At 48.7% G+C, this 26436-nt stretch overlaps 1 protein-coding gene across 4 annotated transcripts in view; it reads right to left on the bottom strand.

The window, feature by feature from the left end:
• Window positions 1-422: 422 nt before the first annotated feature.
• Window positions 423-26436, bottom strand: part of KIF9 (kinesin family member 9) — a 36817-nt gene continuing 10803 nt past the window's right edge. For 3 of the 4 annotated variants that reach the window (XM_005223054.4, XM_024982536.2, NM_001205640.2), the window contains 16 exons: window positions 23773-23856; window positions 23568-23660; window positions 22689-22836; window positions 21550-21614; window positions 19533-19610; window positions 14071-14139; window positions 13147-13251; window positions 11859-11914; window positions 11029-11119; window positions 10421-10554; window positions 8680-8871; window positions 7332-7546; window positions 5091-5267; window positions 4676-4791; window positions 4175-4279; window positions 423-727 (listed from right to left, as the gene is read on the bottom strand). In XM_005223054.4, coding sequence (XP_005223111.1) covers window positions 677-727; window positions 4175-4279; window positions 4676-4791; window positions 5091-5267; window positions 7332-7546; window positions 8680-8871; window positions 10421-10554; window positions 11029-11119; window positions 11859-11914; window positions 13147-13251; window positions 14071-14139; window positions 19533-19610; window positions 21550-21614; window positions 22689-22836; window positions 23568-23660; window positions 23773-23856 — 1779 coding nt within the window. In that variant the 3' untranslated portion in view covers window positions 423-676. The remainder of the gene's footprint in view (window positions 728-4174; window positions 4280-4675; window positions 4792-5090; window positions 5268-7331; window positions 7547-8679; window positions 8872-10420; window positions 10555-11028; window positions 11120-11858; window positions 11915-13146; window positions 13252-14070; window positions 14140-19532; window positions 19611-21549; window positions 21615-22688; window positions 22837-23567; window positions 23661-23772; window positions 23857-26436) is intronic. The other variant, XM_059879569.1, reaches the window with a different exon arrangement.

Below are 26436 nucleotides of genomic sequence, written 5' to 3'. Positions count from 1 at the left end.
TGCCTTTCAGTCATTTCCACCTACACCCCATCCTCTACGTGTTGCTGAAGAAGGGAGTTCTGCCTTCAACTGGCTCAGGAACACAGAGAGCTATGGCCTGAGCCATGAGAACCAGGGCTCCTCAGACCCAGCTCACCCCAGGATGGCCATTCAGAAAAGGAAAGAGGCTGACCAGTGGGACCAAGGCCTGCCAGGGGCTACTTGTCCACTTTCTAACTGGAGACTTGTTAGGACCCCACCTCTGCATAGGGAAGACATCCTCCCAGATAGGAAATAAAGTTATTTGGGGACTTCCTTGGTGATACAGTGGTTAAGGTGCTTCCACTGCAGGGAGCACAGGTTTCATCCCTGGGGGTGGGATTGGGACCAAGATCCCACGTGCCATGTGGCATGACCAAAAATAAAAGTTCTTGGATGAGCACTGAAAGTCGAAACCAAAAAGCTGTTTTATCCTGTCCCTGCATATCAGACAGCATATTGAAACCGAAAGCATTCTGTGAAGGTAGTCAAGGGTGTCCTTTGAAGGCTGTTCCGTCAGGCAGGCCACTGTGTTCCCTGGACTGGGCCCCAGTCTCGGAGCAGAGGGGTTGGAGTCTGGGCAGGAGTGCTGGTAGCTTCTCTAGAGCAGGCAGGACTTACTGGGGATCTCATCCTTCAATGCACTGGCCGTGAGTCCCTATTTTCTGTGTGCCTGCTGGAGGCCCATCATGGTTTTCAAATAATTGTGCTGGACACAGAAAGGGGGAGAAAATAGGAACTGATCAGGACCTGCAGACCTAGCAAGGCCTCAGAAGCCACACCACCTATATCCACCCAACATTCTTCCTGCAGATATCACCATTTGGGGACAAGGACCCCCTTTGATGAATCCCAGTTCTGTGAGAAAAAAATGTTCCATTCAGTCTGTCTCATTCTTTCATCCTAAAGTGTATAAAATGTTTTAAATGTTGAAAAGCAGACATGCGTATTTCAAGGGCTCACTTGAAAGTTTCTCACAAGAATTAGGTTCAAAAAAAGAAAAGAAGAGGGCTTTCTCTCCAGAGGGAGGGGGACCCATGTACTCTGAAGGGCTTTCCCTCTGCAAATCAACTAGGTGTTCATGAATCCTACCTTTTAACGCACTGCTAGGCTCCTGGGAAGCAGGTGGGGAAAGGAAGCTGAAACAACATCAGTGGGCAGGGCAGTGAGCAAGCAAATGCCAAACCCACCAACTTGGAGTGTGGGGGTGAGTCCTAGATTCCCCACATGGTGAACCTGAACTGAAACTGAAACTTCCACTTGAAGCTGGAATTATTTTTTATTGTGGTAAAATACACATAAAATAAAAATTTCTGCCTTGGCCATCTTTAAGTATACAGTTTGGTGGTACTGAATACATTCATAATGTACAACCATCACTACCACCCATCTCCCTAACTTCATCATCCCAAACTGAAACGGCATATGTATGGAGCAATAACTCCCCATTCTCCTCTCCCCCTAGACCCTGAAAAGCACTATTATACTTTCTCCCTTTATGATTTTTAAGTCGTTTTATTTTTTAAAATAACTTACTGGCGAATACTTGATTTACAATACTATGTTAGTTTCAAGTATACAGCAAAGTGATTCAGTTATACATTATGTATACATATATTCATTCTTTCTTACATTCTTTTCTCATATAGGTTATCACAGACTATTGAGTTCCCTGTGCTATCCAGTAGCTCCTCACTGATTATCTATTTTATATATGGTAGTGTGTGTATGTTAATCCCAAGCTCCTGATTTATCACTCCCTCCTTGTGTTTTCCCTTTAGTAATCATAAGTTTGTTTTTGATATCTGCGTGTTCCTGTTTTGTAAATAAGTTCATTTTTATCATTTTTAATTAGATTCCACATATGAGTGATATCATATGATACTTGTCTTTCTCTGATTTACTTCACTTAATGTGACAATCTCTAAATCCATCCATGTTGCTGCAAATGGCATTATTTCATTCTTTTTTTATGGCTGAGTAATACGTACCACATCTTTATCCACTCCTCTGTCGATGGACATTTAGGTTGCTTCCATGTCTTGGCTGTTGTAAATAGTGCTGCAGTGAATATTGGGGAGCGTGTATCCTTTTGGATTATGTTTTTCTCTGGATATACCACTAGGAGTGGGATTGCTGAATCACATGGTTGTTACATTTTTTTAGCTTTTTAAGGGACCTCAATACTGTTCTCCACAGCAGTTGTACCAACTTACTTTCCCACCAACAGTGCAGCAGTGTGCCTTCTTCTCCACACGCACTCTGGCATTTATCATTATTGTCTGTAGACTTCCCCCGCCTCAGCTTTATTGAGATATAAGTGCCATAGAATATACTACTGCATACGTTTAAGGTATACAATGTGTTGACTGGACACACTTACATATTACAAAATGACTGCAACCACAGCATTAGCTAACACTTCTATCACTTCACATAATTACTATTTCTTTTTCTGTGGTGAAATCCTTTAAGATCTACTCTCAGCAACTTTCAGCTATTGACATATTATTAACAGCATTATTAACTATAATAGCCATTCTATACATTAGACCCCCAGAACCAACTCATCTTATAACTGGAAGTTTGTATCCTTAGACCAACATCTCCCGTTTCCCACATTCCACCCCCATTCCCTGGTAACCACTATTCTAATCTCTGTTTTTATGAGTTGAACATGTTGTTTGTGGACTTTTTAATGATGATCATGCTGACTGGTGTGAGGTGATACCTCAGTGTACTTTTGACTTGCATTTCTCTGGTAATTAGTGATGTTGAATATCTTTTCATATGGTTTTTGGCCATCTGTATGTCTTCTTTGGAGAAATGTTCATTTAGATTTTCTGCCCCTACGATTCTTTTTTTCCAGTAAACAACTTAGTTTTTTATTTGTCCAAGGCCAGCTGTTGCAGGCACTGAGACCCCAAGACTTCCAGAAGGGATGGGGGGAGCAAGCCATCCTGCCTCCCAGGTGCTGCCTGCCCCATCCTGCTTCCTGCAGGAGATGGGAGAGTAGATAAAGTATACCCTTGTGCCATCAAGCATCTCCTCAATTTTGTGAGTGTGTCATTCATTCGGGTCCAACCCTGCGACCCCATGGACTATAGCCCACCAGGCTCTGTCCAAGGGATTCTCCAGGCAAGAGTACTGGAGTGGGTTGCGATTTCCTTCTCCATGCCCCTATGATTTTTGACTACTTCATATAAGAGGAACTATTTATTTCAACTTACTCCATCTAAGTGGAACCAAGTAATTTCAACTTATTCAGGACTCCTAGAGTTTTTAAGTTCAATCACATTTTTGGTCAGCTGAATTTCAACAGGGGTACCAAACAGTTCAACAGAAGAATCATTTTTTCAACAATCGGTACTGGGAAAACTGAATATCCACATGGAAAAGAATAAAGTTGAACCCCTGCCTCACCTCATATGCCCCCTCCTCTCGGCCGAGAGGGGTAGGCCTCTCTGTGGTCAGATAAGGTAGCTCCTGCATAGTGGCCACAGTCAAATGATCTCTGAAGCCGCTGGGCTGCCTACGCCTAGTTGACCTTACTCCATCCTCTCTCATAGAGCCCTGCCTTTCCACAGAGGCAGGGCCCTGTTCACTGATCTGGGCCTCCCTTCAGGGGCCAGGGTTAATAAAGCTTAATGCTCACAGCATAAGGCTAAGTGGCTGCCTGGGAAAAGCCATCCTCTTGCTGAAGGAGTGGGCCCAGGCAACTAGGATTGGCAGGTGACCCTGCCCCAAGCCACAGCTGATTGAACCAAGACTGCACACTTAACACAAGGAGAGCATAACTGGCCCGTGCCTCCATCGGAGACCTCCATCGGAGACCTCCATCGGAGACCTCCATCGGAGAGGCTCTCCCCAGTAGGCAGTGGCCTCAGGGGAGCCCCAGGCCCTGACCTGGCATGTGAACCACACACGGGCTGTCTTAGCACTCACTGACATGTCCACGCCTGGCCAAGGTCTGTGGGACCACTACTGTGTGCCACTCTGGAGTTGGCAGAAGATACCCACTGACTCTGGGTGACTGGATTTCCTTGGGCTGGTGTTTTCCCCCTCTGCCTCTAAAGTGGGGGGGGCCATCCTGGGTGTCCCAGTACTGAGGTCCCTGAGGCCTTGCCTTCCTGGAGACCCAGATCCCCCAAGTTACCTTCTGTTCCATCTTGACTTTGGCATTGTAGAAGGAGACAGAGTCAGGGCCCTCGGGCAGCGTCGTCTGCTGCAGCTGGCTGAACCTGTCCTGGTCGTCTTCTCCCTAGAAGAAGCCCAACTCAGCACAGACCCTTTGCCTGGCATCATCAGGATCTGCTCTGACGGGGCCTGTGGTGGGCATCAGGGCAGACCCTCATCGGGCTGGCAAACCTCCATCAGGAGAGCTCACAGTCCTTCAGCCCCAAGTTTCCCAGTGTCATCACAGATGCCTGTAACCACCATCAGGACAAGATGAGCCACTCAAGAAGGTTGGCAGCAGCACATGGTGTTTCCTGGGTCCTCATCCCCCAAAACTGAGGAGAGAGCTGTGCCTGCCCACCTGCCTGGGGCAGCTGTAGGAAGGCCAGGACCAGCCCATCCACTGCTATGCTTGTGGAGGGGGCAGGGGGCACTGCCCTGTGCTCGTCCACCATCCCCACCCCCACCCTGTGCCACTCACCAGAGACACAATCTTGCTGAGAGGCATCATGCCTGGCCGGATGCTGCCACCTGGCTTCACTGCCATCTGCAGGTCCTCGGGGACGAAGAAGGACTCATTGTACCAGATGTCAAATTCTTCAGGGAAATGCAGAGAGAGCATCATGAGGGTGGGTAGTCTCGAGGAAGCAGGTCAAGGCTATGTGTGCCTGTCCTGTGCCTGTCACGGGCTTGCCCGCTGTTCACTTCCTGCTCCCAGGTCTTATCCTTTCCCATCTCCATTTCCTGCCCTCAGAGTCCTGGAAACACATCTAAAGCCCTGTCCCCCTGCCTCTGCCACAGAGAAGTTCAGAAGCCACTTCTAGAATCCAGGCTGTGGCCCTGCCCTGAGCCTCCTGGAACCCCAGGTGGCTGGCCAACCTCCCCAAATGGCACACCCGTGAGCAGGCGGTGTCGACACTGGTCCACCAGGTGCTGGCAGTACTGGATCTCAGCCCTGAGGTCACGGAGGTCCTGATACTCCGTCCGGTACTGCTTCTTGAGGTCTTTAAGCTTCAGGATCAGCAGGAATTCCTCCTCATCGATGATCATCAGCCCTTTGTTTTCATATTCACCTGCAAGGGGATGGAGGAGGTCAGGGAATGAGGGGCCCACCTGGGGTGCAGGAAAGAAGGTGGTCAGAGAGGGCAGTGCTGGCAAAGCATGAACACAGGGCGAGGGGAAGGGCTGGCAGTGCAGCGAAGAGGTGGACAAGGCATGAAAAGGCTGGGCTACCAGGACAGGTCTCACAGGGAGAGGGAGCTCAGGTGAGGGGACCACAGGAGAGGCGAGTAGAGGAAATGGTACAGATGGCCCACATTCTATGGTTATTTTGATCTTAAACCCCATTAACCAGAATATCCAGTAAATACCTCTATTATACAGGTGTTTATCTTTTTCATAAGTTATATAAACAAGCTGCCACGACTGGCTAGTACCACAAGGCAGTTGGGCAAGATTCCTTATTAACAGTAGATATAAACCCAAATTTCAAATTGTCCTCTTAACTTCAGCATTCACCAGCTACCTTTTAGAAAGCATCAGACATCTGTATTGTGTCTGGTGGCTGACAGAGGGCTCCAGGAGGGAGGGGTCGGTCATCCTATGAGTCTTATGTCCTCCACTCATGGTCTCTTTGCACAGTCCTTTTTAAGGGCTGTCAGTTTGATGAGGGTTGTTGGGTTAAGATAGAATTACCTGTGGAGCCACTCACCTGGCGGTCTACTGCCTATAGCACTTGAAAGTCCAGCAAAGGCATCACAGTCATACACCAAGCCCAGGCTCCTGGAGAGTTAGTCCTGTGTGTGACTGAGGTGTGCGGCCAGGGTGCCTGAGGCGGTCCCCAGTACCTGGGAAGGCGTTAGCACCTCCGCTGATGTTTACAGAGGGGAAGTGAGGCACATGGTGTCACTGACACCATCCATGGAGAGGCAAGGGCTCCAATTCAAGGTGTCTGCAGCGGGGAGGCCAGAGTTTCCCTCACCTTCACTGCAGAGCAACCTGATCAGCGGGCTGTGGGCCAGTCCCAGTGTGGTTACTTGATAGACACAAATCTTTTTTTTTTTTTTTTGAGCTGTACCATGGGGAATGTGTGATCTTAGTTCCCTGACCAGGGATCAAACCCACTCGTCCTGCATTGGAAGCACTGAAGAACCACTGGACTGCCAGGAAAGGCCCAAAAATCCATCACAGAGACTTTACGGCACTCTGTTGAGATAGGGAGTGATAACATCTCTTATACTTCCCAGAGGTTCTCTGATTATCTCCAAAGAAAAAAATTTCTAAGAGTTGAACTTAAGATGATTTTCATTTTTCTTTCATGGAAGACATGTCTCATGTCTAATGTCCCAAATGACCACTCTGGGCTGACAAGTGGCTGCCAGTCAAGGTACCTAGCAGGTATGTTAAAAAATGAACTACTTGATCTGTTCCCTTAAGATAAAAGTTATTTTACTTGGTATTTTACCAACCAATGGGAAAACAACTGCTTGGGGGGTAGGGAAGGGCAAAAATGTTTTCTGATATTCATAAAAGTTTAACTATTTAAAAATACTGCTTATTTTTTCTTCTTCCCATCCTTTAAAAATAAACATTTTCCAGGCATATTGAGGAGTAAGTGATATATCAGCATAATATGCATATGATTTAAAATATGTAAATATATGTTCAGTTCAGTTCAGTTCAGTCGCTCAGTCATTTCTGACTCTTTGCAACCCCATGAATCACAGCATGCCAGGCCTCGCTGTCCATCACCAACTCCCGGAGTTCAAATATATAATAAGGAGTTGTATATTCAAAGACCTGGAGAAGGGCGTGGCAACCCACTCCAGTATTCTTGCCTGGAGAATTCCCATGGACAGAGAAGCCTGATGGACAACACACAATCCCTGGGGTTGCAAAGAGTCAGACACGACTGAGCGACTAAGCACATATTTAAAGAAGGTGTGGGCAGAGGGACAAAGAAGGACTCTAGCTCCCCAGGGCTGGCCAGAGCCAAGTGATGCCCCAGGGATGAAGGGTGCACCCCGGCATCCCCTGCGGCTCCCTTCCAACTTGGTCCTCCAGTGCCCACGTCTGCCCATCCCAAGCAGGATGACTGAGATCCCACTGTCCCCCAACTACCTTCTCAGCATGCTCACCTTGCTTCTCTCGTAGTGATTTCTGTAAATTGAGTGCCTCTTTGGTCATGTCGATCTCCCGCTTGATGGCATTGATGCGCTGTGTGGTCTCGCTGGCCCTTTTCCTCCGTTCGTTCAAGATGGATTTGTTTTCTTTGAAGATGCGGTTGATCTCACTACCCCGCTCATTCTTAAAGTCCTCAAAGGCCACAGGCTTGGCGGGTGGGGTGCTAGGCCTGAAGATGGAGAGGGAGATGAAGGGAGAAAAGGGGCAGCTGTCTTGGAGCCACCGGGCACTTTACATTTCTTCCCTGGAGCTTCTGTGAACTGGAGGTCAGAATTCCTGGGTACCACCTACCCTAAATGAGAGGTAAACTGTATAGGAATCATTCTCTCATCTCTGTTCTATTCAGCCCACTGCAGAAAATGAAAATAAGGAAAAATAAAAAAACAAAATACCACTCATTACCTACTGGCAACCACACTTTAATGTATCTCCTTCAGGAATTTATTTGATACACTTTTTAATATTTGGATCATGCAGTATATATAATTCTGCATCCTTCGCAGAAGCATTCTTTCATGCTATTAAAAACTCTTTGAGAATCCTAGTTATTATTAACTAGATGTAAGATGAAGTGCCATGTAGGTGAAGGTAGATTGTCTGCAACTGAGTTTGAAATCCGTTTAAAAAAAAAAGATGGATGAAAAGATGGAAAGAAAGACACATGATGAAATACTACAGTAACAGTACAATCAGGAGGGTGTTCACTATACAGATCTTTCAACTTCTCTGAATGTTTGGAAATGTTCACAAGCTAGAGAAAAATTCTTCATGTACATCTGTGTACATTTCAAGGGCAGAGAGAATCATTCACTTGGTGCCCTTTCCCTAATGTTGACTACTGAAGGTGTTACCAAAAAAATTTTCCTTTTGCTTTTTAAATTAATGACACAATCTTTTAATATAAATTTTTGTCTAAATCTCTTTATTATTTCCTCAGGACAGATTCCTAAAAACTCAATTACTGACTGACCGGGGAGAGGAACTGGGTAGCTGGAGGAAGGGTCTCACACTTGAGAATTTTGTATCTTTTGAATACAGTACTTAGCCATAACGTGCAAATTTAATTATTTAAATAATTGCTGTTTGGAGGGTCTAAAATGATTTCGCGTGTCCCTGCACCTTGGGTGGCTCCTGAGGTTGAGCCAGTGTGCGCCTGTATAAGCCACCACGTTTCTCCTTGGGGGTATGCTCCTAGTCTTTGCCTGTCACCCTTGTTTAGCTCTCTTCTCTCTGCAGGTGCTCTTTCCACGTCATAGTCTGCTTTTGTATGATCTGGCGCAGGAGCTAGCATTAGATGGTCACCTGGGTGGGCGTAATTCCTCCTTTGGGGAGTCAGAGGCCAGGGGCTCAGTATTGGAGGTCTCCCGGTCCCGCACAACCATGTCTTTGACATCCCCATCCTTGGAGGACGGGGTCAGCTGGGTCTTGGAGGTGGAAACATCCAAGTCCTTGCCACTCAGAGGGCTGCTGGCACCCTCCTTTCTTGCTGAGGAGCTGGAAGGAGAAGGGAGGGAGACCCCGGGCTCAGTGTCTCTGATGCTGAGGGGAGTAATCTTGCTCAACACTCATACACCAGAGCCCCATCCCACTCAGCTCCGGTCTTAACACACACCTCAGCCAAAGGGCGGAGAGTACAGCCCTAAGCCATGCACGTGGGGAGGAGGAGGGGAGCATTTGTCTCCTGGCGAGAAACCTCCCAGGAGACTCCGCATTCCTCCCAGGAGAAACCTGGGAGGAACGGGGAGTCTCCAGTTTGGAAGCATGAGGACCTTGGGGTGGGCCACAGGCTCTAAGGAACATCCTGGCTGCTGAGGCAGGAGTCACACAGGTGCCCCTGGGAAGGAAAGCAGAGCCCTCACCCTGGGCGCGTCTGTCTGAGGCCCAGCAATAAAGACAGACACGTCTGCACCCCTGCTCTGACCAGCCCACGACCCGCTCGCCCACCTACCATCAGTGCCCACACCAGCTCCCGGGAAAAGAGCCATCCCTCTCCACGTGATGGTGCCCAGGGCCCTGCCTCCCGAGAGGCACGTGAGAGCAGGGCTGAACTGAAGGAAGGATGCGTGGCTCCCTCTGTGACTGCTTCCTTCTCTGGTTTTCTTGCAACAGGTGTGGCCTGGGGCCCAAGCCTCGATCAACTGTCACACTGATTGCCTGACAGCCGCACAGAGGGGGTGAGTGCCCTGCCTGAAGAGGCAGGAAGAGGCCAGGATGCCCCGCTACCGGACGCCAGTCCTGCACGTGACGGTTTGCTACCATCAGCGTTGACCCATGTCCTTTCCCAAGGAAAAGGTAATGATGGTTAACAACATGTTGGTATTGAAGTCTTCCAGGGACGGGGACTGCGTTTACTCACTTATCCTCAAAACCACCCCAGTGACTAATACTGCTATTATTATTATTCCCACTTAGGGGGAGGAAACCGAGGCAGAGAAGCTCTTATGCCTCACAGAAGGTGACCCTCTTGGGTGAGAGAAGTACACAGCAAGGAGGTGAGCCCAGGAGTTACCCTCAGAGTGGGGGCTGTGTCCACCACAACACAGCACTTCCCAGAGACGCTGGCTCATTAAGGGAAGCTTGACATTCCTCCCACCCTGCACCCACAAATGTGTCTTGCCTGCAAGGTGAGCTGGGGTTTTTATGCGACATGGGTGCCAATTAGCTGGGTCACAGAAGGAATGTGGTGGTGGGGTGGGTTTCCACGTGAAGTACCAATGGGCAAGTGGCAGCCCAGCATCTCATTTCCACTCTACCACTTCTCAGCAGTGTGACCTTGGAATGACCTCCCCTCTCTGAGCCTTGGTTTCCTCATTAGTAAACTGGAGATGTCAACTCCCACCTCACAGAACCGCTGTGAGCATGACAGATGAGCAGTCCCAGCCTGGGCCCAACAGACACTGTTAGTATTGGCAGGGGTGATGGCCATTGTGACCACCCCACCCCATCACTAAGACTGGGGGAAGGGAGGGACAGCTGTGTCCTCACTTCACCAGCCAAGGAGGGCAAGGTGCTGATCAGCAGGAGCATCAGGAACGTTACTCACCTAAGCTGCTCTTTAAACATCTTCTTGGACTTGGATTTCTTCCCGGGTTTGGTAGAGAAAGGGGCGACTCCAAGTCCGAAGCCTTGTCCATCAGGCTCACCCACTAGGTGGCCGTCAGCATCTACGAGCCCTGCCTGGACAGAGGCCAGTCACAGGTCTGCAGGTCAGATCAAGTGTTCAGGCCCCTGGGGGACCCTGGTGTATATGGACATGTTCAACCCACACACCAAGATGTGGCTCCTGCGGATGTCACTTCAGGCTGTCCCCACGCCAGCTGTCTCTGACCACCCCACCAAACATCCAGTGTCTCACCAACTGTTCTCATAGCTGGGTGTCTCATCCATACTCTGAGACTCCAGAGGCCCATTTCCAACCTAACTGTGGGAATTGTCTTGTTTGCTGCTGGGCACATCTCCAATTTATAGAGATCATTTTGAATTCATACGTGGTTGACTCTTGCATGGGTCATTCCATGCTCATGCTGGTGTTAACCTTTACCTGTTACAACCCTAGATCTGCTTTAATGTAGGACACTCGTTGCCTCTGGCAAGATCTGGGAATGCAAAACTCTGATGTGAGTCTTGTCGGCAAGAGGCAGGCGTGCTTACCTTCTGGACAGCAGAGATAGCTGCATAGTCATTCTTGTCTATGAGGGTGTACTTCCTGCGCAAAGTGGACTCCACTTCCTGTTCCTGTTGGCTTGGGAGACAGAGTGAAAGAACCCCTCGCACCTGGGGCAAGCTGAGCCCCCTGGGCAGCACCAAGTTCTGGAGTTAGAAATTATTTGTGTGTGGCCCCTGAGACAGAGCCACACCCTCATCGTGAACCAGACCAGACAGAACACGCTCACTCCCCGCTCCCCACTCCCCAAAGCATGTACCCACTGTCCAGTCTCCAAATCCACAGGGGTCACCCTATGTGTCAAGGACAGCTGCTGTAAGATGACCTTTGACAAGGACCCCAAGCCTGCATCATGCATCCCGATCTGTCTCTAACTGGCCCTTCGGAATCACGTGCCCAGCTTCTGTGATAACACCCAGCATGAGCCAGTCAGGCTACAGGTATGTCTGTACCCCAGAAAACCACAAATCCCTCTTGAGGTGGGGAAGAGGGTGCCAGGAGCATCAAAACACCCTGCTTTGGCCACATAAAAACCTCCTGTCCAGTGAACAAACTCAGGAAACCAGTGACTACCTCCTCTCTGCATAGCCTTCAAAAGGGGGGCTGTCCCCACTTCCAGGGGAAGGGAAGGGTAGGAGGACCTGAGAGCTCAGTGGCAGACTGCTGGGGTCACCCGGGGCTGCCATACCCAGAGGCCTCTGATCCGGCTCTGCGCACACCAGACAGAAGGCAGAGCACCTGGAGGCCGGCACCCAGACCATGGGAAAGGAGAATGGCAGCCTGATGCAGGACTGGGTGGGTGTGGTGGGTCCCTTACCTCAGCACCACCCGAAACTGGTTGAACACCTCCTGGATCTGTCTGAGGTTGATTATCTGGAGAGGATACCAAGGCAGAGGTTAGACCAGGGGCACCACGGAACTAAGGCTGTGTCTGTAGAGAAATCAGGACCCCTTGACTAAGCCTTGGACCATATGTCTCAAGAAGGGGACATGTACCAACACCCTCTCAGCAAAGTGGCAGTCAAGCCCTCCTCAAGAACAGAGAAACCCTTGATTAGTAGTTTGGAAACTATTTATTGAGGCTATAAAAAAATCACCTTTTCTGACTGAAGATTTATATAAAACTGAAATGACTCTAGTTCTTGAAGGTTCTAAGAAAACATCTAAATAAAATTAACTGTCCTCAGCTCTCTCCTGCTTCCAAAAGGATCCATCATGAACCATTCTGTGTGGGTACAGACAAATGCACACACCTGCGGCTGAAGGAAGACCATCAGCCTCTCTTGACCCCAATGCCCTCTAGCATTAGCCTTGACGCCTCGGTCATTCTGGGGCTGCCCTTCCTAGGAAGATCAGAAGAGCCCTCAGCTGTCCCAGGCCTGCCTCTGGCAGCTGCTGACAGTAACAGGCTGGACAAGGTTCTGTCCGTGAGCCCCATGATGAGAAGTCTGCCAGCATGTGCTCTGAAAACAGAATGCCTCTTTCCCCCTGAGAGCCTTCCCTTTGTGGCTGCTTTATTCCTCCTTGGCCCACTCCAGCATGGGCCCTGGAGGGGTCCACCTTGCAGACAACCAGCATGACCGTCATCCTTTAATGCCCTCCCTCTGCCTGCCACAGATAAGCCTCCGAGGTGTTGTACCTCAGTTCATCCCAGCTCGGTTTCCCTCCCCACCATACAGGTCAGGCCACCAGAGTACACGAGCTTGAGCATTTTCCTGAGGCCACTCAGCAGGGAGACTGCTGAGCTCTGAGATTCGACCCAGAGCAGCTTGGCTCTAGGATCTGTATTGGTGGCCCCATGATGGACCACCCCCACTGTATTTAAGGCTTGGACCACTTCCCACATGGTCAAGGCTTGGACTACCTCCCACGTGGTCAAGGCTTGGACCACCTCCCCTGTGTTCAAGGCTGTAGGCCACTCTGTGGGGCACCCACAGCCTTGCAGCCTCAGTGGGCTGAAGGGCCCTGAGGCCAGGAGTCCAGCACCACCCACCCTATACCCCCTGCACCCTCTCAGTGAGGTTCCCAGGCTAGCAGAGCATACATCAGAGATGGAGACAGAGGCCCTGGCCAGCCGGATATGGTGGTCCTGAGGGGCTCCTTACGTCAATCTCTTCCAGCGTTCCCTCCAGGTACCTTCGCACCTGGGAGTTGATCTCAGCAATCTGGATTTCATCCATAGGGTCATAGTTCACGAGGGTACGGTTGGCCTTGGAGAAGGAAGAGGGACGTACTGTTAAGCTCCAAGCGCCCGAGCCCAAGCAGGGTGGCAGGGACCTTTCTGAGGACCAAAGTGGGGAGGCTGGGCAGAGAGCCTGGCTACCCAAGCCACTCCACTCCCTTCATCACCATGTCCTGGTAGGGAGGGCCTGACTCACAGGCCAGGTAGTTGGGTCAGCACGGGACAACCAGGTGGGACAGGGAAGGAAAGGCTGCCAGACAAGGGCCTGCTCCTCCAAGCCGGGGGGCTCTGCTGGCTGAGTCTCAGCAGACTGTGGGATGAGGGCCACAGGAGGGAGGGGGCGCCTCTGCCTTGAGACCCTCTGGACCATGAGCATCAGCTCAGACCAGCACTGGAGGTGTCCTGCCCCCCCCACCCCTGCCTTCCAGCTCCCTGCTGCCCCTAATAACCATCCAGCCTATCCACCTCCCTGACCTTAGAGCCGTCATCAGGCTGTCTGCCTCTGTACCCCCACCTGCCAGGCTTGTGGCCCCTGCCCTTCATCCCCCTGCCTACTGCCTGGCTCTGCTCCCTGACCATCTGACAGCCCTGCCCACATCTTGTTCTTCCAGGGTCTCTGCCCAACAGACATCCCTTCTGCCCCTGCAGTCTCTGTTCCCCCAGTCCCCTGTCTACTCAGCCCCTGACCCACATGGCCCCCTGTCCACCCAGTCCCTCTGCTCACCCAGCCCACCCTCTGATCCACCCCTGCCCTGACCCACTGCCCCCTCCCACCTAGTCCTTCTTCCCACTTGGTACCCTGACCCCAGTCCCTCTAGTATTCCACCCACCACCTCTAGCCCCTTACCAGGCTGTCATGGATGGCTAGTTCCTGCTTGAGCAGTGCTAGCTCCTTCTCCAGGTTCCTGACCATTCTCTGCCAAGGAAGCATATAGAGGTGGGTGGTAGCAAGGAGGACAGTCAGAGAAGCCACTTATAATCCCCTACCCTGTCCTCAGACATCCTGGCCCTTGCAGGTGATCCATGGAGTGTGATCTCAACATTTGGACGATTCCCTCCCAGCTGTTGACTTTTCCTCAACTGGGTGAGTTTAGGGTTTGAAGAGGTTTCAGCACTTCTCTGTCCTTTGCCTCTTACTTGCAGGGGAGACTGAGAACAGAGTGAATATGGGCACCACTAGGGCCACCCTAAAGCCCGATCCAGAAGCTCCAGCATACTTCAATCCACCAGGGTCACTGCCCTCTCCGTGCAGCCTGTGCCTCCAGGATGTTGTCACCCTCATCCTCTCCAGCCACTGCACAAAGCATCACCATTCCCTACTGACAGGTATGCCACCTCCATTTATTGCTGCTATAAACAATGCTGCAGAACACCTTTGCTCTTACATCTTTGTGTAGGATAACAGTGACCTATGCACTATGTCGGAGAAGGCAATGGCACCCCACTCTAGTACTCTTGCCTGGAAGATCCTATGGATGGCGGAGCCTGGTGGGCTGCAGTCCATGGGGTCGCTAGGAGTCAGACACGACTGAGCGACTTCACTTTCACGCACTGGAGAAGGAAATGGCAACCCACTCCGGTGTTCTTGCCTGGAGAATCCCAGGGACGGGGGAGCCTGGTGGGCTGCCTATGGGGTCGCACAGAGTCGGACACGACTGAAGTGACTTAGCAGCAGCAGCAGCAATGCGCTGTGATCTGCCCCATTACTCCTTGCCTATGCTTCTGCCCCTGCTCACGCCACTCCCACCAAATGACCACACTCCTGCCTCTGTGCTGCCCGTCCCCTCTGCCTGGGACACTCTTCTCCCAGGTATTCGCATAGCTCACCTCCCTCAAGTCTCTGTTCAAACACTGCTAAATTAGGCGCCCCTCAGTTACCCCATGTAAAACTGCAGTCCCCTCCCACTCTCACACCACTCTTTTTAAAAATCTTGCTCTAGTTTTTTTTCATAGAACATACCCTAGAGCGGTGCTAACAGAACTTGCTGTAATGATGGAAAGGTTCTGTTGTGCCACAAGCCACATAAAGCTATTGAACGCTTACAATGTGACTAGTGGGACAGAGGAAGTGAATTTTTTAAAAAAATTTTTAATTTTATTTCATTTTACTGATTTCAGAGCACTTCCTTGGAGGTCCTATGGTTAAGACCCCGCACTTCCACTGCTGGGAGTATGGGTTTGATCTCCGGTTGGGGAACTAGTATCCCTGTGGCATGAGGTGTGACCAAAAAGAAAGTTTGTTTTTGTTTTTTTACTGATTTCAGAAGCCACGTGTGAGTAGTGGCTACTGTATTGGACAGTGAAGCTCTAGAACTTAACCTATTTTAGTTTTAAGAAAAATTATATATAAGGTGTACAACATATGTTTTGATATACATGTACACAGTGAAATGACTACTATAATCAAGCTAATTAACATATCCACTAGTCACCATTTTTTGTGTATATGGTACAGTTTCTGAGATCTACTTCCTTTGCAAATATTCAGTATACAGCACACTACTATTAACTATATTCACCATGCTATATGTTAGATCCCCAGAACTCATTCATCTTAGGACTGAAAATATGTACTGTTTGACCCACATCTCCCATATCTCAGCCTGCCTGCTCCCACTCCTGGTAACCACTGCTCTGCTTTCTGCTTCTGTGAATTCGGCTTTGTTAGGTTCCACATGTAAGTGAGATCATGCAGTGTTTTTCTTTGTGTATGTGGCTTATTTCACTTAGTACAATGTCCTCTAGGTTCATCCATGTTGTCGCAAATGGAAGAATCTAGAACTGACTGATTTCTTCTGTTTATTACATCTGTCTCTCCCATCTCCAGCGAACTGTCAGCTCAAGACAGATTTGTGTTTCTGTTGGTCCACTGACGTGTCCCAAGTGCTTCAAAAAGTGCCCGGCACATGGTAAGTACTCCATAAATTTTAGCTGAATGAATAAATGATACATTTCTAGAAGCAGAATTGCTTTGTCATTTTACATCTGGTACTATCCTTGAGTCTTTCATGTAAGCCCAGGACTTCATGTTGAGAACCTTCAGTATGAACAACAGGCTTCTTTTAGTTGTCCAAAATGCCCACTAGAGGGAGCCCCTGCCAGCTGGGTCTCAGGTTTAGTTGTTTGGTCACTAAGTCATGTCTGACTCTTTTGCAACCTCATGAACTGTAGCCTGTCAGGGTCCTCTGTCCATCTGGTGACCAAAGCAGGGACCAGTCTATAGCAAGGGGTCCTGGTGGCTCACTGGCAAATCAGAGCACAAAGCCTGAACTCAAGACACATGACCAGGGTCCAAATTCTGACTCTGCCCCTCTGGGCAACCTCAAGATAGTCCTTCAGTGGATTCCTATGAGGTGACTGAGGGAAGTCCTATGAGAGAGGGCTGGTGGCCAGCCCCTACTCATATTCATCCCCTCGTCTCAGCTGAGGGATCTCAGTTCTAGAAAATGCACTCTACCCAACCAGGGAAACTGGCTGAGCTGCGGGGGACCTCCAGCTCGATGACTCCTCCGTCCACCGTGGTGTGAGGAGCCAGGCTGAGACCTCTGGGCCAGTCAGGTGATGGCGGGAATGGGCCATCTGCTTCCCTGGGTCACCAGGCTCCAAGCTGCACCCTGAGAGCATAGAAGCCACCTTCTTACTGCCTGGCAGGCTTAGTGGCCTCTATCTGTCCTCTTCTACTGACTGACTGGAAAGAAACTGCCTAGAAACAGAGCTGGAACAGCAGACCCCACAGAATAGGGTCTGGCAGCACCTCCTGGCGGACCAGCTCCCTTGTAAGACAAAGGAGCATTTTCTGGATGGAAAAAAAAAAAAAACACCTTGGAGACAAAACAGACCCCATGTAAGTTCCTTGATGGTTAGGTGTTTCCATTATAAATGTAATGAGGATAATTCAGAGAGTTCTGCTTAAGTTCACAGCAGGCTGGGAACAGCTCTCAGCCAAAGAAGTTGCCCTATTTGACCTCACTGCAGTGTGTAAGTGCATTTCTTCTTGGCAGACTAGGATACCCCAAGTCTTTCTGCTGTCTGTTTATACCCATGACTCACAACCCTTCCACCACCTCATGGAATCACAGACATAGTGGGAAGGTCACTGGAGGTCTTCAGTCCAACTTCCTAGTTCACAGATGAATACCCTGAGGCTCAGACTCTGAGCAACTCACTGCAGAGAGCTGGTAGCAGAGGAGGAACTCAGTCTCCCACCTTTCAGCCAGCCCCGCCAGCCAAGGAACCCTACAGAAGCTATTCCACTCCCTTGAAAACAGGCATCAGTACTGAATATTGTGCTGGCGACAACCTGGGAATACTGATCACAGTCTAGGAAAGGCGGCACTAAAATACTTTGCCAGGTCTCTCTCAAGAACTCGTGCACAGAAAGGAAAAGGCTCATCGCAAAGATTATAAACACATTCGCATTTGGTGACAGGGCAACTTGGCTGTCCAGGACCAACAGTGCAGATTTCAGAACAGGAATTACATTAAAATGAAAGTCCCTGCCATCAGGTGCAATGCCCACCCAGCCAGGTTCACAGGTGGTAATGTTGTAGTCCTAAGCTAAGTGAATACCAAATAAGAAAATAAGAAAAATAAATAAGAAAAGCTCCAAGCTACAGAAAAGCATAGAAAATAATGCCATGAAACTGTGGGAAGACCACCCTAAAATCTGACTTTTTAACAGCATGCTAAATACTGGCTGCAGGTATTTTTTATTTTTAAAAGAAATAAAACATTTAAGATAAATGTGAAGCCCCTGGACCCCACTCTGAGTCCATTCCCCACCCTGACATCCAGAGGGAACCCCCAGCTTGCTTTGGTCTTTTCACTCCCACACATTTTTTTCTTTGACTGCGCGCACACGTATGCACCAAGAACAATCAGCATTGCTTTTTATGTCCTTTATCCTTGGTATGAATGATAGATGCCACCATTTCAATCCCCAAGTTGTTTTCTCCCTAGAGATTATCCATGCTCAAAGCTCAAGCTCTGCTCCCTCCCTCCACAACCTATTTAGCTACTCTCCCGTTAAAGGCTATTAATTGCACTCCTAACTTTTCACCATCGCAGTAAGCGGTGCAGCACCGTTTTCTGTAAGTCTCTCTGTGCATATGTGAGAATACCACTGGACTGTACACCTAGGAGTGAGGCTGCTGGTCTGCAGAACTGAGTGGACTGCTAACTCACATTTCCTAAACATTTATGCCATGACAGCACTGTGCTAAATGATTTCTACTCATTACCTTACTCTTCACAACATCTCTTTGAGGGTGGACTCTGTTATTCTTCCCTTAGAAAGAACAAGTATCTCACTGAGGCTAGACAGCTGAGAGAACAGGCTACTGAACCAGGATAGCCCAGTGCACGTGCCAGGGCTCTTAACTACGGTGCAAGTCATTCTCCAAGTGAGGTCCCAGAACAGCAGCACTGCGAACACTTAGGAGAAGTCTGAACCCTCAGCCCCACTCCAGACCGAGGCAATCAGGAACTCTGGGAACAGGTCCAGTGACCTGTGGTTCAATGAGCCCTTGGGGTAAGCTCTAAGCTCTACTTCTTCCTCAACCTCCAAACCATGGTTTAGATACACAGAGCCCTGGAACTGTTATTTTCCTTCAGGATTTAGAGTCTAGAAAGTTTAGGTGATTTGTCATGGGTTTAGGGCACACATGTGCTCCTCTCCAATAACTATGATTGCATAAGCATCTTAAAGGAAAAGCAAATTATTGGTAAATGTATTTTTACTTCAGTAGATGTTGCCACAATGCTCTCCAAAGTGGTTGGCAGTTACCCTTTGACCAGAAATAAATAAGATCTGTTGTTCTGCACATACTCACCATGTTTTACATTGTCAGAAAATGTCTAATTTTTGCTAGTTTGAAGGTAGAATTCCACTAAGGTTTTAAATTGCATTTCCCTGGTTAGTGTTGATGCTGAGCATTGCTCCTGATTGGTCAGCTGTATGCTGAGAGGGATCACTCAGGCTGGGAAGAAAGCTGTTCAGTAGTGACCTAGCCAGATGAATCTGAGAGACAGCCCACACGTATTAAGCTTAGAAGCAGCTCTAAGGGCTCCCATGCAGAAGCCCGGGGTACTCAGAAGCCTTGAGGCCCCATGCATTGGGTGGGGACCTGACCTAGCCCTTTCACCTTGGTGGCAGCCCCCAAGGGGACCTACCCCAGAACAGAAAGTGACTGACTCAGGATAGCATGGGTATCTTTGATGCAAGCAGGAAGGGAAGCCAGGCTCATGGGACCCAGGGAGCAAACCCATACATCTTCCCCAGAGAGAGACACCTGCCTACACCCTTAATACCTCAGCGTCATACTTTTCATTGACGGTAGGCTCAGTGGTGACCAGCTTCATCCTGCTGGCAAACCGCAGTGAAGACAACTGAAAAACAGATCAGACAGACCTCTATGTTCTTGGCAAATTACTTGTGACTAGAGACATTTGCTAAACAACGTCTAAAGGAGTCCACTAGAAAACAAATCTCCCCAAAGAGAGGAATGCTCCATGAGCTCATGAAGTGACATCCGGGGGGTCTTGTCTGTGTCCCTCTAGGGGCACAGCCAGCCAGGGGTGGTTATGGCTGGAGGCCCATGGGTAGGCACTTGGGAGACAGCCCCAGAGCACTGATGTTCCATGAAGAGTGGGGGGCTGCTCCCTGGTGTGAGGAGCAGCCAGAGGCACATGGGGCAGGCCCTGACATCTCAGCCTCAGACTATGCTGGGCTGACTCAGGGCCTGAAGCAGGGAGGCAGACTCAGAGGAGGGATGGGTCACCCAGAAATAGCCTGAGGAAGGCCTGAAAGGCCTCTTCCACTGGACAGTCTTGCCTAGTGGTTAAGAGCTCTGCACAGACCAACCGACTGTACATCCTCAGATGGGTCTTATAACCTCTCTGTAAAATCAGGGAGACCTGGCTCACAGGGTCACTGGGAGACTTAGTGCTCAGGTGTGTAATGTGCTCTGGACAGAACTGACCCACAGTCAGCCCTCAAAGAGGCCCCTGTCATTAGAGTTACTTCTATGTGGGGTGAAACCAGACTCCTGCTGCAAGTACAGCAGCACGTGTGGCCACGACTCCCTTGTACACACAGGCAGGGTCACTGCATAAAGCAACATGAATCACGACAGGCACTGTTTTAAAGTTAGAAAATTTGGAGAAGAGAATCATGACCTTCCACACTGCCAATCTGCCTTTGTCCCAACCCAACACCCCTTCCCAGCAGCTCCTTGGGGCTCCTCTGGGCTCGGTCCTGGGCAGAGATCCCAGGTGGTATGGGCACGAGCCTCTGGGGACAGCAGGTGCCAGGAGAGCTGCTCCCTGTGTGACCATCTCAGAGGTGGGCATACGGGGAGAGAGGGTCTTCCACGGTCTAGGAGGACAGATTTCTAAACCAGGCAGCCAGGAGGCCCAATAGTCACATGACTCCTCTTGGGGTTCACTCACGCTTTATGATACTCTGAGACTAGTAGGTCCTGAAGCCTTCCTCTGGGGATGCTGCCTGCACGTCAGCTGGAGCTCCCCTCCCTGGCCTCCCACGTCCCAGGACGCTGAGTGTGCAGCAGGAGAACTCCCCCTGGAAGGTGGGACGGTCACTAATGCACAAAGCTGGGAGGCCCTGCAGGAGCGTCTCGCCCTGCAGTGTCTGACCTATTTCACCGAGTGGATTCTGCATATGACTGAAGCTTGCCCTGAGCCATCCACATTTGAGCAAAATGTCTAGGGAGAGATTTCCAGTCCTATCTCACTTAAGATGAGTTGGGAGGAGAGGCGGGGAGCCCCAGCTATGTGGACTCTCCTGTGTCACTAGCTCAGCTTGTATTCCTGCCTCTGGTTCTCATAAGCCTCTCGCCTCCTCAGATCACCTGTTTCCTTGCTGCTGGGTTCATCTCCCTGAGTCACGAGTCTGGCCACAACCCTCTTTTACTAAAGCCCCGTGACAACCCCTGCCATCTTCAGGAGAGCAGCCAAGGCCCCAGCATGGCCACCAGGGCCCCTCCAGCCACTCACCTTTTCCTTCCTCTTTCCTGAGCCTCCCACTGCGTGGGTCAGAAAACACAGTGCTTGCCCCACCCAGCTGACGCATAGCCTCGTCTCCTCAAAGGCTTCCACACTGAGCTTGCCCCCTGCCTTGCCTCTCCCTTGACACAGCTTCTGCTCCTTGGGACTTGGTATCTGGATCCTGGCTGGAGCCCTTTTGGCTCAGACTCATCCCCTGGATCCGTCCACTCTTGACCATGTCTGCGGCTACTGAGTCAGTTTACCCAGTCCGGCACGCCTGAGGATGGATGCTAACCCGGCTGCACTGATTGTCCTTACATACCGTCTCTTCTAACTGAGCAGCTTCTCCATAGATGTTTGTCACGAGGACCATGTTGCAATTTCCCCCTGCAGAAAGCAAGACACAGAAGGTCCGTGAACCATGTGGGTTTTCTGCCAAGACATTCCTTTGAGGCTGGTGGTGGTGATCTGTTATTATCTGAGCGCTTGTGTCCCCTCAAAATTCATATGTTGAAGTCCTAGTGCCCAAGGTGATGGCATTTGGAGGTGGGGCCTGTAGGAAGTGATTAAGTTTAGATGAGGTCATGAGGGTGGAGCCCCATGATAGGATCAGCGCCCTTAGAAGAAGAGAGAGAGAGACCAGAGCTCTGTCTCTTTGTGATCTCTTTTCTTTCTCTCTTGGTCATGTAAAGACACAAGGAGAAAGTGGCCATCTACAGGTCAGGAAGACAGTTTTCACCAGGAACCATTCCTGCTGGACCTTGATCTGGGACTTCCAGCCTCCAGGAGGGTGAAAAATAGATGTCTGCATAGTGTAAGCCCCTCAGTCCATAGTATTTTGTTCTAGCAGCCTGACCTGTTTGAGGGCCAGAGAAGACACACGAAAGCATGCACAAGCCTGGGAGGCAGGGGGAAGACGGAGAGAAGAGGGAGAGGCCGCCAAATGTACCTTTTAAAGAGGAGCTGGGGAGAAAGCAGAGGCAAGATGGCTGGGGCAGGGCAGAGGCCTGTGGCCAGGGCTTTGCTTATGGGGGGCACACAGTTAATAATCACACACCCACCTTCAGGCCCAAAGCAAAAACTTGGGAACACAGGATGACAAGACACAGCCCCTGCTCCTCCATCAGGGAGGCTGAAGGAAAGGGAAGACCTCACAGGAGAGGCCCTCCACCTGGGGCTTCAAGGCGCCGAAGGATTCTGCCGGCTGGTTAAGGGATGGCAGGACATGAGAGGGTGCCCCCGGTAGAGGCCAAAGCTTAGGCAAAGCCTCTGAGGAGGGAGCAGAATGGCATAGGGGACACGAGAGGGCACTGTGCTTGATTTTGCCTTTCCAGGTGTGTCTGAGGTCACTGTGAAAAGGCTGCAGGCAAGTCCATGCCACCGGGCGGGAGCAAGTCCATTACCACCAGTAGCAGACACGCCAGTCCTGTTCCTCCTCCCCGCACACCAGCCACCCCTCACCTAATGAGTCCTTGAGGGCGTGGGTGAGCTTGCACTGCCGGAAGGGAATGTGGTCTCGCTTCTGGTCCCCGAGGGCAATGATGGCCTGCTCCAGGAATGACAGCGACTTGTTGATGTAGGTGGCTTCCTTCAGGACTCGGCCCTCAGACTACAAACCAAAGGTCAGTTCTGCTTCAGGCCAAGTGGAGAGGCTGCCCCACAAAAAACACTGCAGGTCTGTGGCCAGGCCAGAGCCTCCTGCCCAGAAGCAGGGTCTTCTCTTCCTTGTATTCCACGTTGGGCTAATAAGAACACTCCCAGGAATGCTGATGCAGATATTCATATGAGTGAATGCTCATATGAATATGAATACTTGTGTGAATATTCATATGAATACTCCCTTAAGAGTCACACTGTTATGAACACACAGGGGAATATTTGTGCAGATATTTGAGCAAATAATCCTGGGAATATACAAACATTCATTCAACACACAAATACAAACACTCATCTGAATGCTCTTGTGAATACTTATGCTAATACTCATATGAATATTTATGTGAGATGAAAAATTCATGTAAATATTCATCACATGAACACTCATGCACAGAGAAATGCTAATATGAGCATGGAGCACTGACTGAGCACTGACTGCCAGGTACTTTGCTAAGAATTTAGGAGCCATCATCTCATTTAGCGTTTACAACAGTCCTGCCAGGTAGGAATTGCCTCTCTGATGCAGCTGTTTCACCTCTGCTAGTTCTGTCCCCCAAGCTGAACTGCGCCTAGCTAGGAACATTGTTCACAAATGCCCAGTGAGGGACAGTCCACATACACAGACACAAAGCTGGAAACAGGGCCATGGCTTGTTGAGGAGGAACTTCCTGCTCCCCCACTTACCCTAGACTTCCCCAGCCTCTCCGAGCCTGCTAGATCCACCAAGTTAATTTTGGAAGTCACATACTTTTCATCTGATAAGGTCCGTGAACGGGCCTGTGAAACACCCAAAACAGAGGTTAGGCTGTCACAGTGAAAAGCTTCTTACTGAACAGGCTCCATGGGAATCGACCTCCCTTCCCAAGCTATTCAAAGAGCTTGTACTTACCTCCACATAGATGGTAAAAATGCAGTGTGACCTGGATGAGTTCTTGTTCATTGTGTGGGAGGCTATAATCCTGTTGGTCTCTCCCTAAAGAAGAGAGAAAACATGTAGACATTTTGACATATTGAAATAACAAGGCATTTGAGTCATTTTTTAACTATACAGAAATGATCTTTACATACAGCTCTTGGTCAGGCCTTCCAGGGAAATCTGATTTATAAACTAGTAGAACAGAAGACATATTGGAGTCCAGACCTATACTTTCACTCACTGCTAGCGACATGTGAATTTGTATAATATCTTTCTGAAAAGCAAAGTGGCAACAAAAATTATGAGCCTAAAAAATGTTCATAGATATTAAGTCATAACCAACCTACATATCCAACAATTCAGGAATGATCTGTCTGGAGAACAATGTTATGTGACCAGAAGAATGCTGACAAATAGCTTTTAATAACAATAATGCAGAATCCAAAAATCAGAGCAAACTGCCTTCAACAGCACAATAAAAGGACTATCCACCACAGCCAAATGGAATTTAGCCCGGAGGCAAGGATGGTTTGACATACACAAATCAATCAATGTAATCCACCTCATTAACAAAATGAAGGACAGAATCATATGATGGTACAATCTGAGGAATGCAGAAGCATTCATAGAAGAAGGAATAAACAGACGGTGCTACCAAGATGTTAATAATGGTCACTTCTGGGTTAGAGTTTATAGGTGGATCTTTTATATACAGGTTATGCTTCCATATTTTTAAAATGAACATGAATTACATTTAAACATTAGGAAAAAAATCAGTAATTTGTATCTTTAAACAGACAGCCCTTGCCTCTAATTCACAGGATTAGGCACTATGACCAGAATATACTTAAAAGGAGACACGTAGAAACGGCTGTACTTAGAGAAAAAGATTCTTATGGGAGGGACTCCTGTCTCCTTAAAGGACCCTGAGAAATGCTATGAAGAAACCCCAATCAGTGATACTGCCTTCCCCTGAGGAGAGTGGAGCACCTAAAGAGGAGGGGAGGCCCTGGGCTGTGGAGGAGGCCCGGCTGGCTCCCAGGCTACATCCCCAAGGTCTCATTGTCACATTCAACTAACCTAAAATTAAGAATATTTGTTCATCAAATTGACATATCAAGAAAAAAAGACAAGTCACAGGAGATAGAAAACAGTTGTAATACATACAACTGAGAAAAGAACTAGTTTTCAGAATTTGTAAAGAATTTATACAAACAAGAGAAAAAAAAGACATCTGTAAAGATAATAATCAAAAGACATGAACAGGGAAATCCAAACGGTCAATAAACACATAATTAGGTCCCTAATCTCACTGGTAATCAGGGAAATAAAACCCAATGAGTGGGGCCATAATGGGAAATAATACACACCAGCCAGACTGGTCAAAATTTTAGGATCAGAATAATGGGAATTCTGACAACCTGTTGAGGGAGTATGCCATTATTGGTATCGTTTAAGAAAGCTTAAGACACATACTCTCTGTGACCTAGCAATTACAGTTCTTGGCTTTACCTAGAGAAATGCATGCTTATGTGCATCAGATATACATACAAGAACATTCCCAGTTCTAGTTCCTAGTGCCATTGTCTTATATATCCCCAAATTAGTAAAACCCAACTGTCCATCTGAAGTAGAATGGATAACTAAACTGCAGTATGCTCACACAATGTAATATGATAAAAGTGAAAACCGTAGAATACCAGATGAATTGCACATAAACAGTAGGTAAAAGAAATAAGACAATTCATCCTATATGATTCCTTTTATATAAATTTCCAAAAAGGTTAACTTATACTATTTGAGGAGATGTAAGTGTTATGCTACAGGTGGTTAAGCCCTCATGAAGACCAAGGAAATGATTACAAGTCAGGAGAGTGCTTGCTTCCAGTGTTAGTTGCTCAGTTGTGTCTGACTCTTTGTGACCCCATGGACTGTAGCCCACCAGACTTTTCTGTCCATGGTATTCTCCAGCAAGAATACTGGAGTGGGTTGCCATTTCCTCCTCCAGGGATCTTCCTGACCCAGGGATTGAACCCACGTCTCCTGTATTAGCAGGCGGATTCTTTGGATTAGAAGCCCAGTTACTTCTACGGGTATGAATAAATACTTATTCATGATAAACTCTTCACAAACTTGGACATTCTTTAACCTTAAGCCAAGAAACTTTCGGCAAACATCATTCTTCATGGTGAAATGTTAGGAGCAGCAATAAGATGAGAATGTGTTTTTGCTGCCTCCTGGCAGGCTCTTTCTTCTGTGTACGTGCAAGGGTTCTGTGTTTAAATCACCTCTGAGGACACCTAAGTGACTTTTTTTTAAACTTTTATTTGACATATATTTTAAATACCCTAAGATTCACCATTTTAAGTGTTATAGTTCAGTGATTTTTTAAATCAGTAAAATTACAGGGTTGTGTCACTATCACAATTCTATTTTTAAATTGTTGCATCACTCCAAAAAAGTTTTCTCAGGCCTATTTACAGTCACTTCCTGCTCCCCTACCCCAGGCAACTACTAATCTGCTTTTTGTCTCTATAGATGTGGCTATCAGGACATTTCAAATGAATGGAGTCATACATTAGGTGACCTTTTAAAATTTCTTTTACTTAGCATTTTTCTGAGGAGGGAGGAGGAATT

The sequence above is a fragment of the Bos taurus genome, chromosome 22, assembly GCF_002263795.3.
Source record: "Bos taurus isolate L1 Dominette 01449 registration number 42190680 breed Hereford chromosome 22, ARS-UCD2.0, whole genome shotgun sequence".
NCBI lineage: Eukaryota > Metazoa > Chordata > Mammalia > Artiodactyla > Bovidae > Bos > Bos taurus.
The sequence above is the reverse complement of the archived record's forward strand: the minus strand, read 5'-3'. Positions and strand labels throughout refer to the sequence as shown.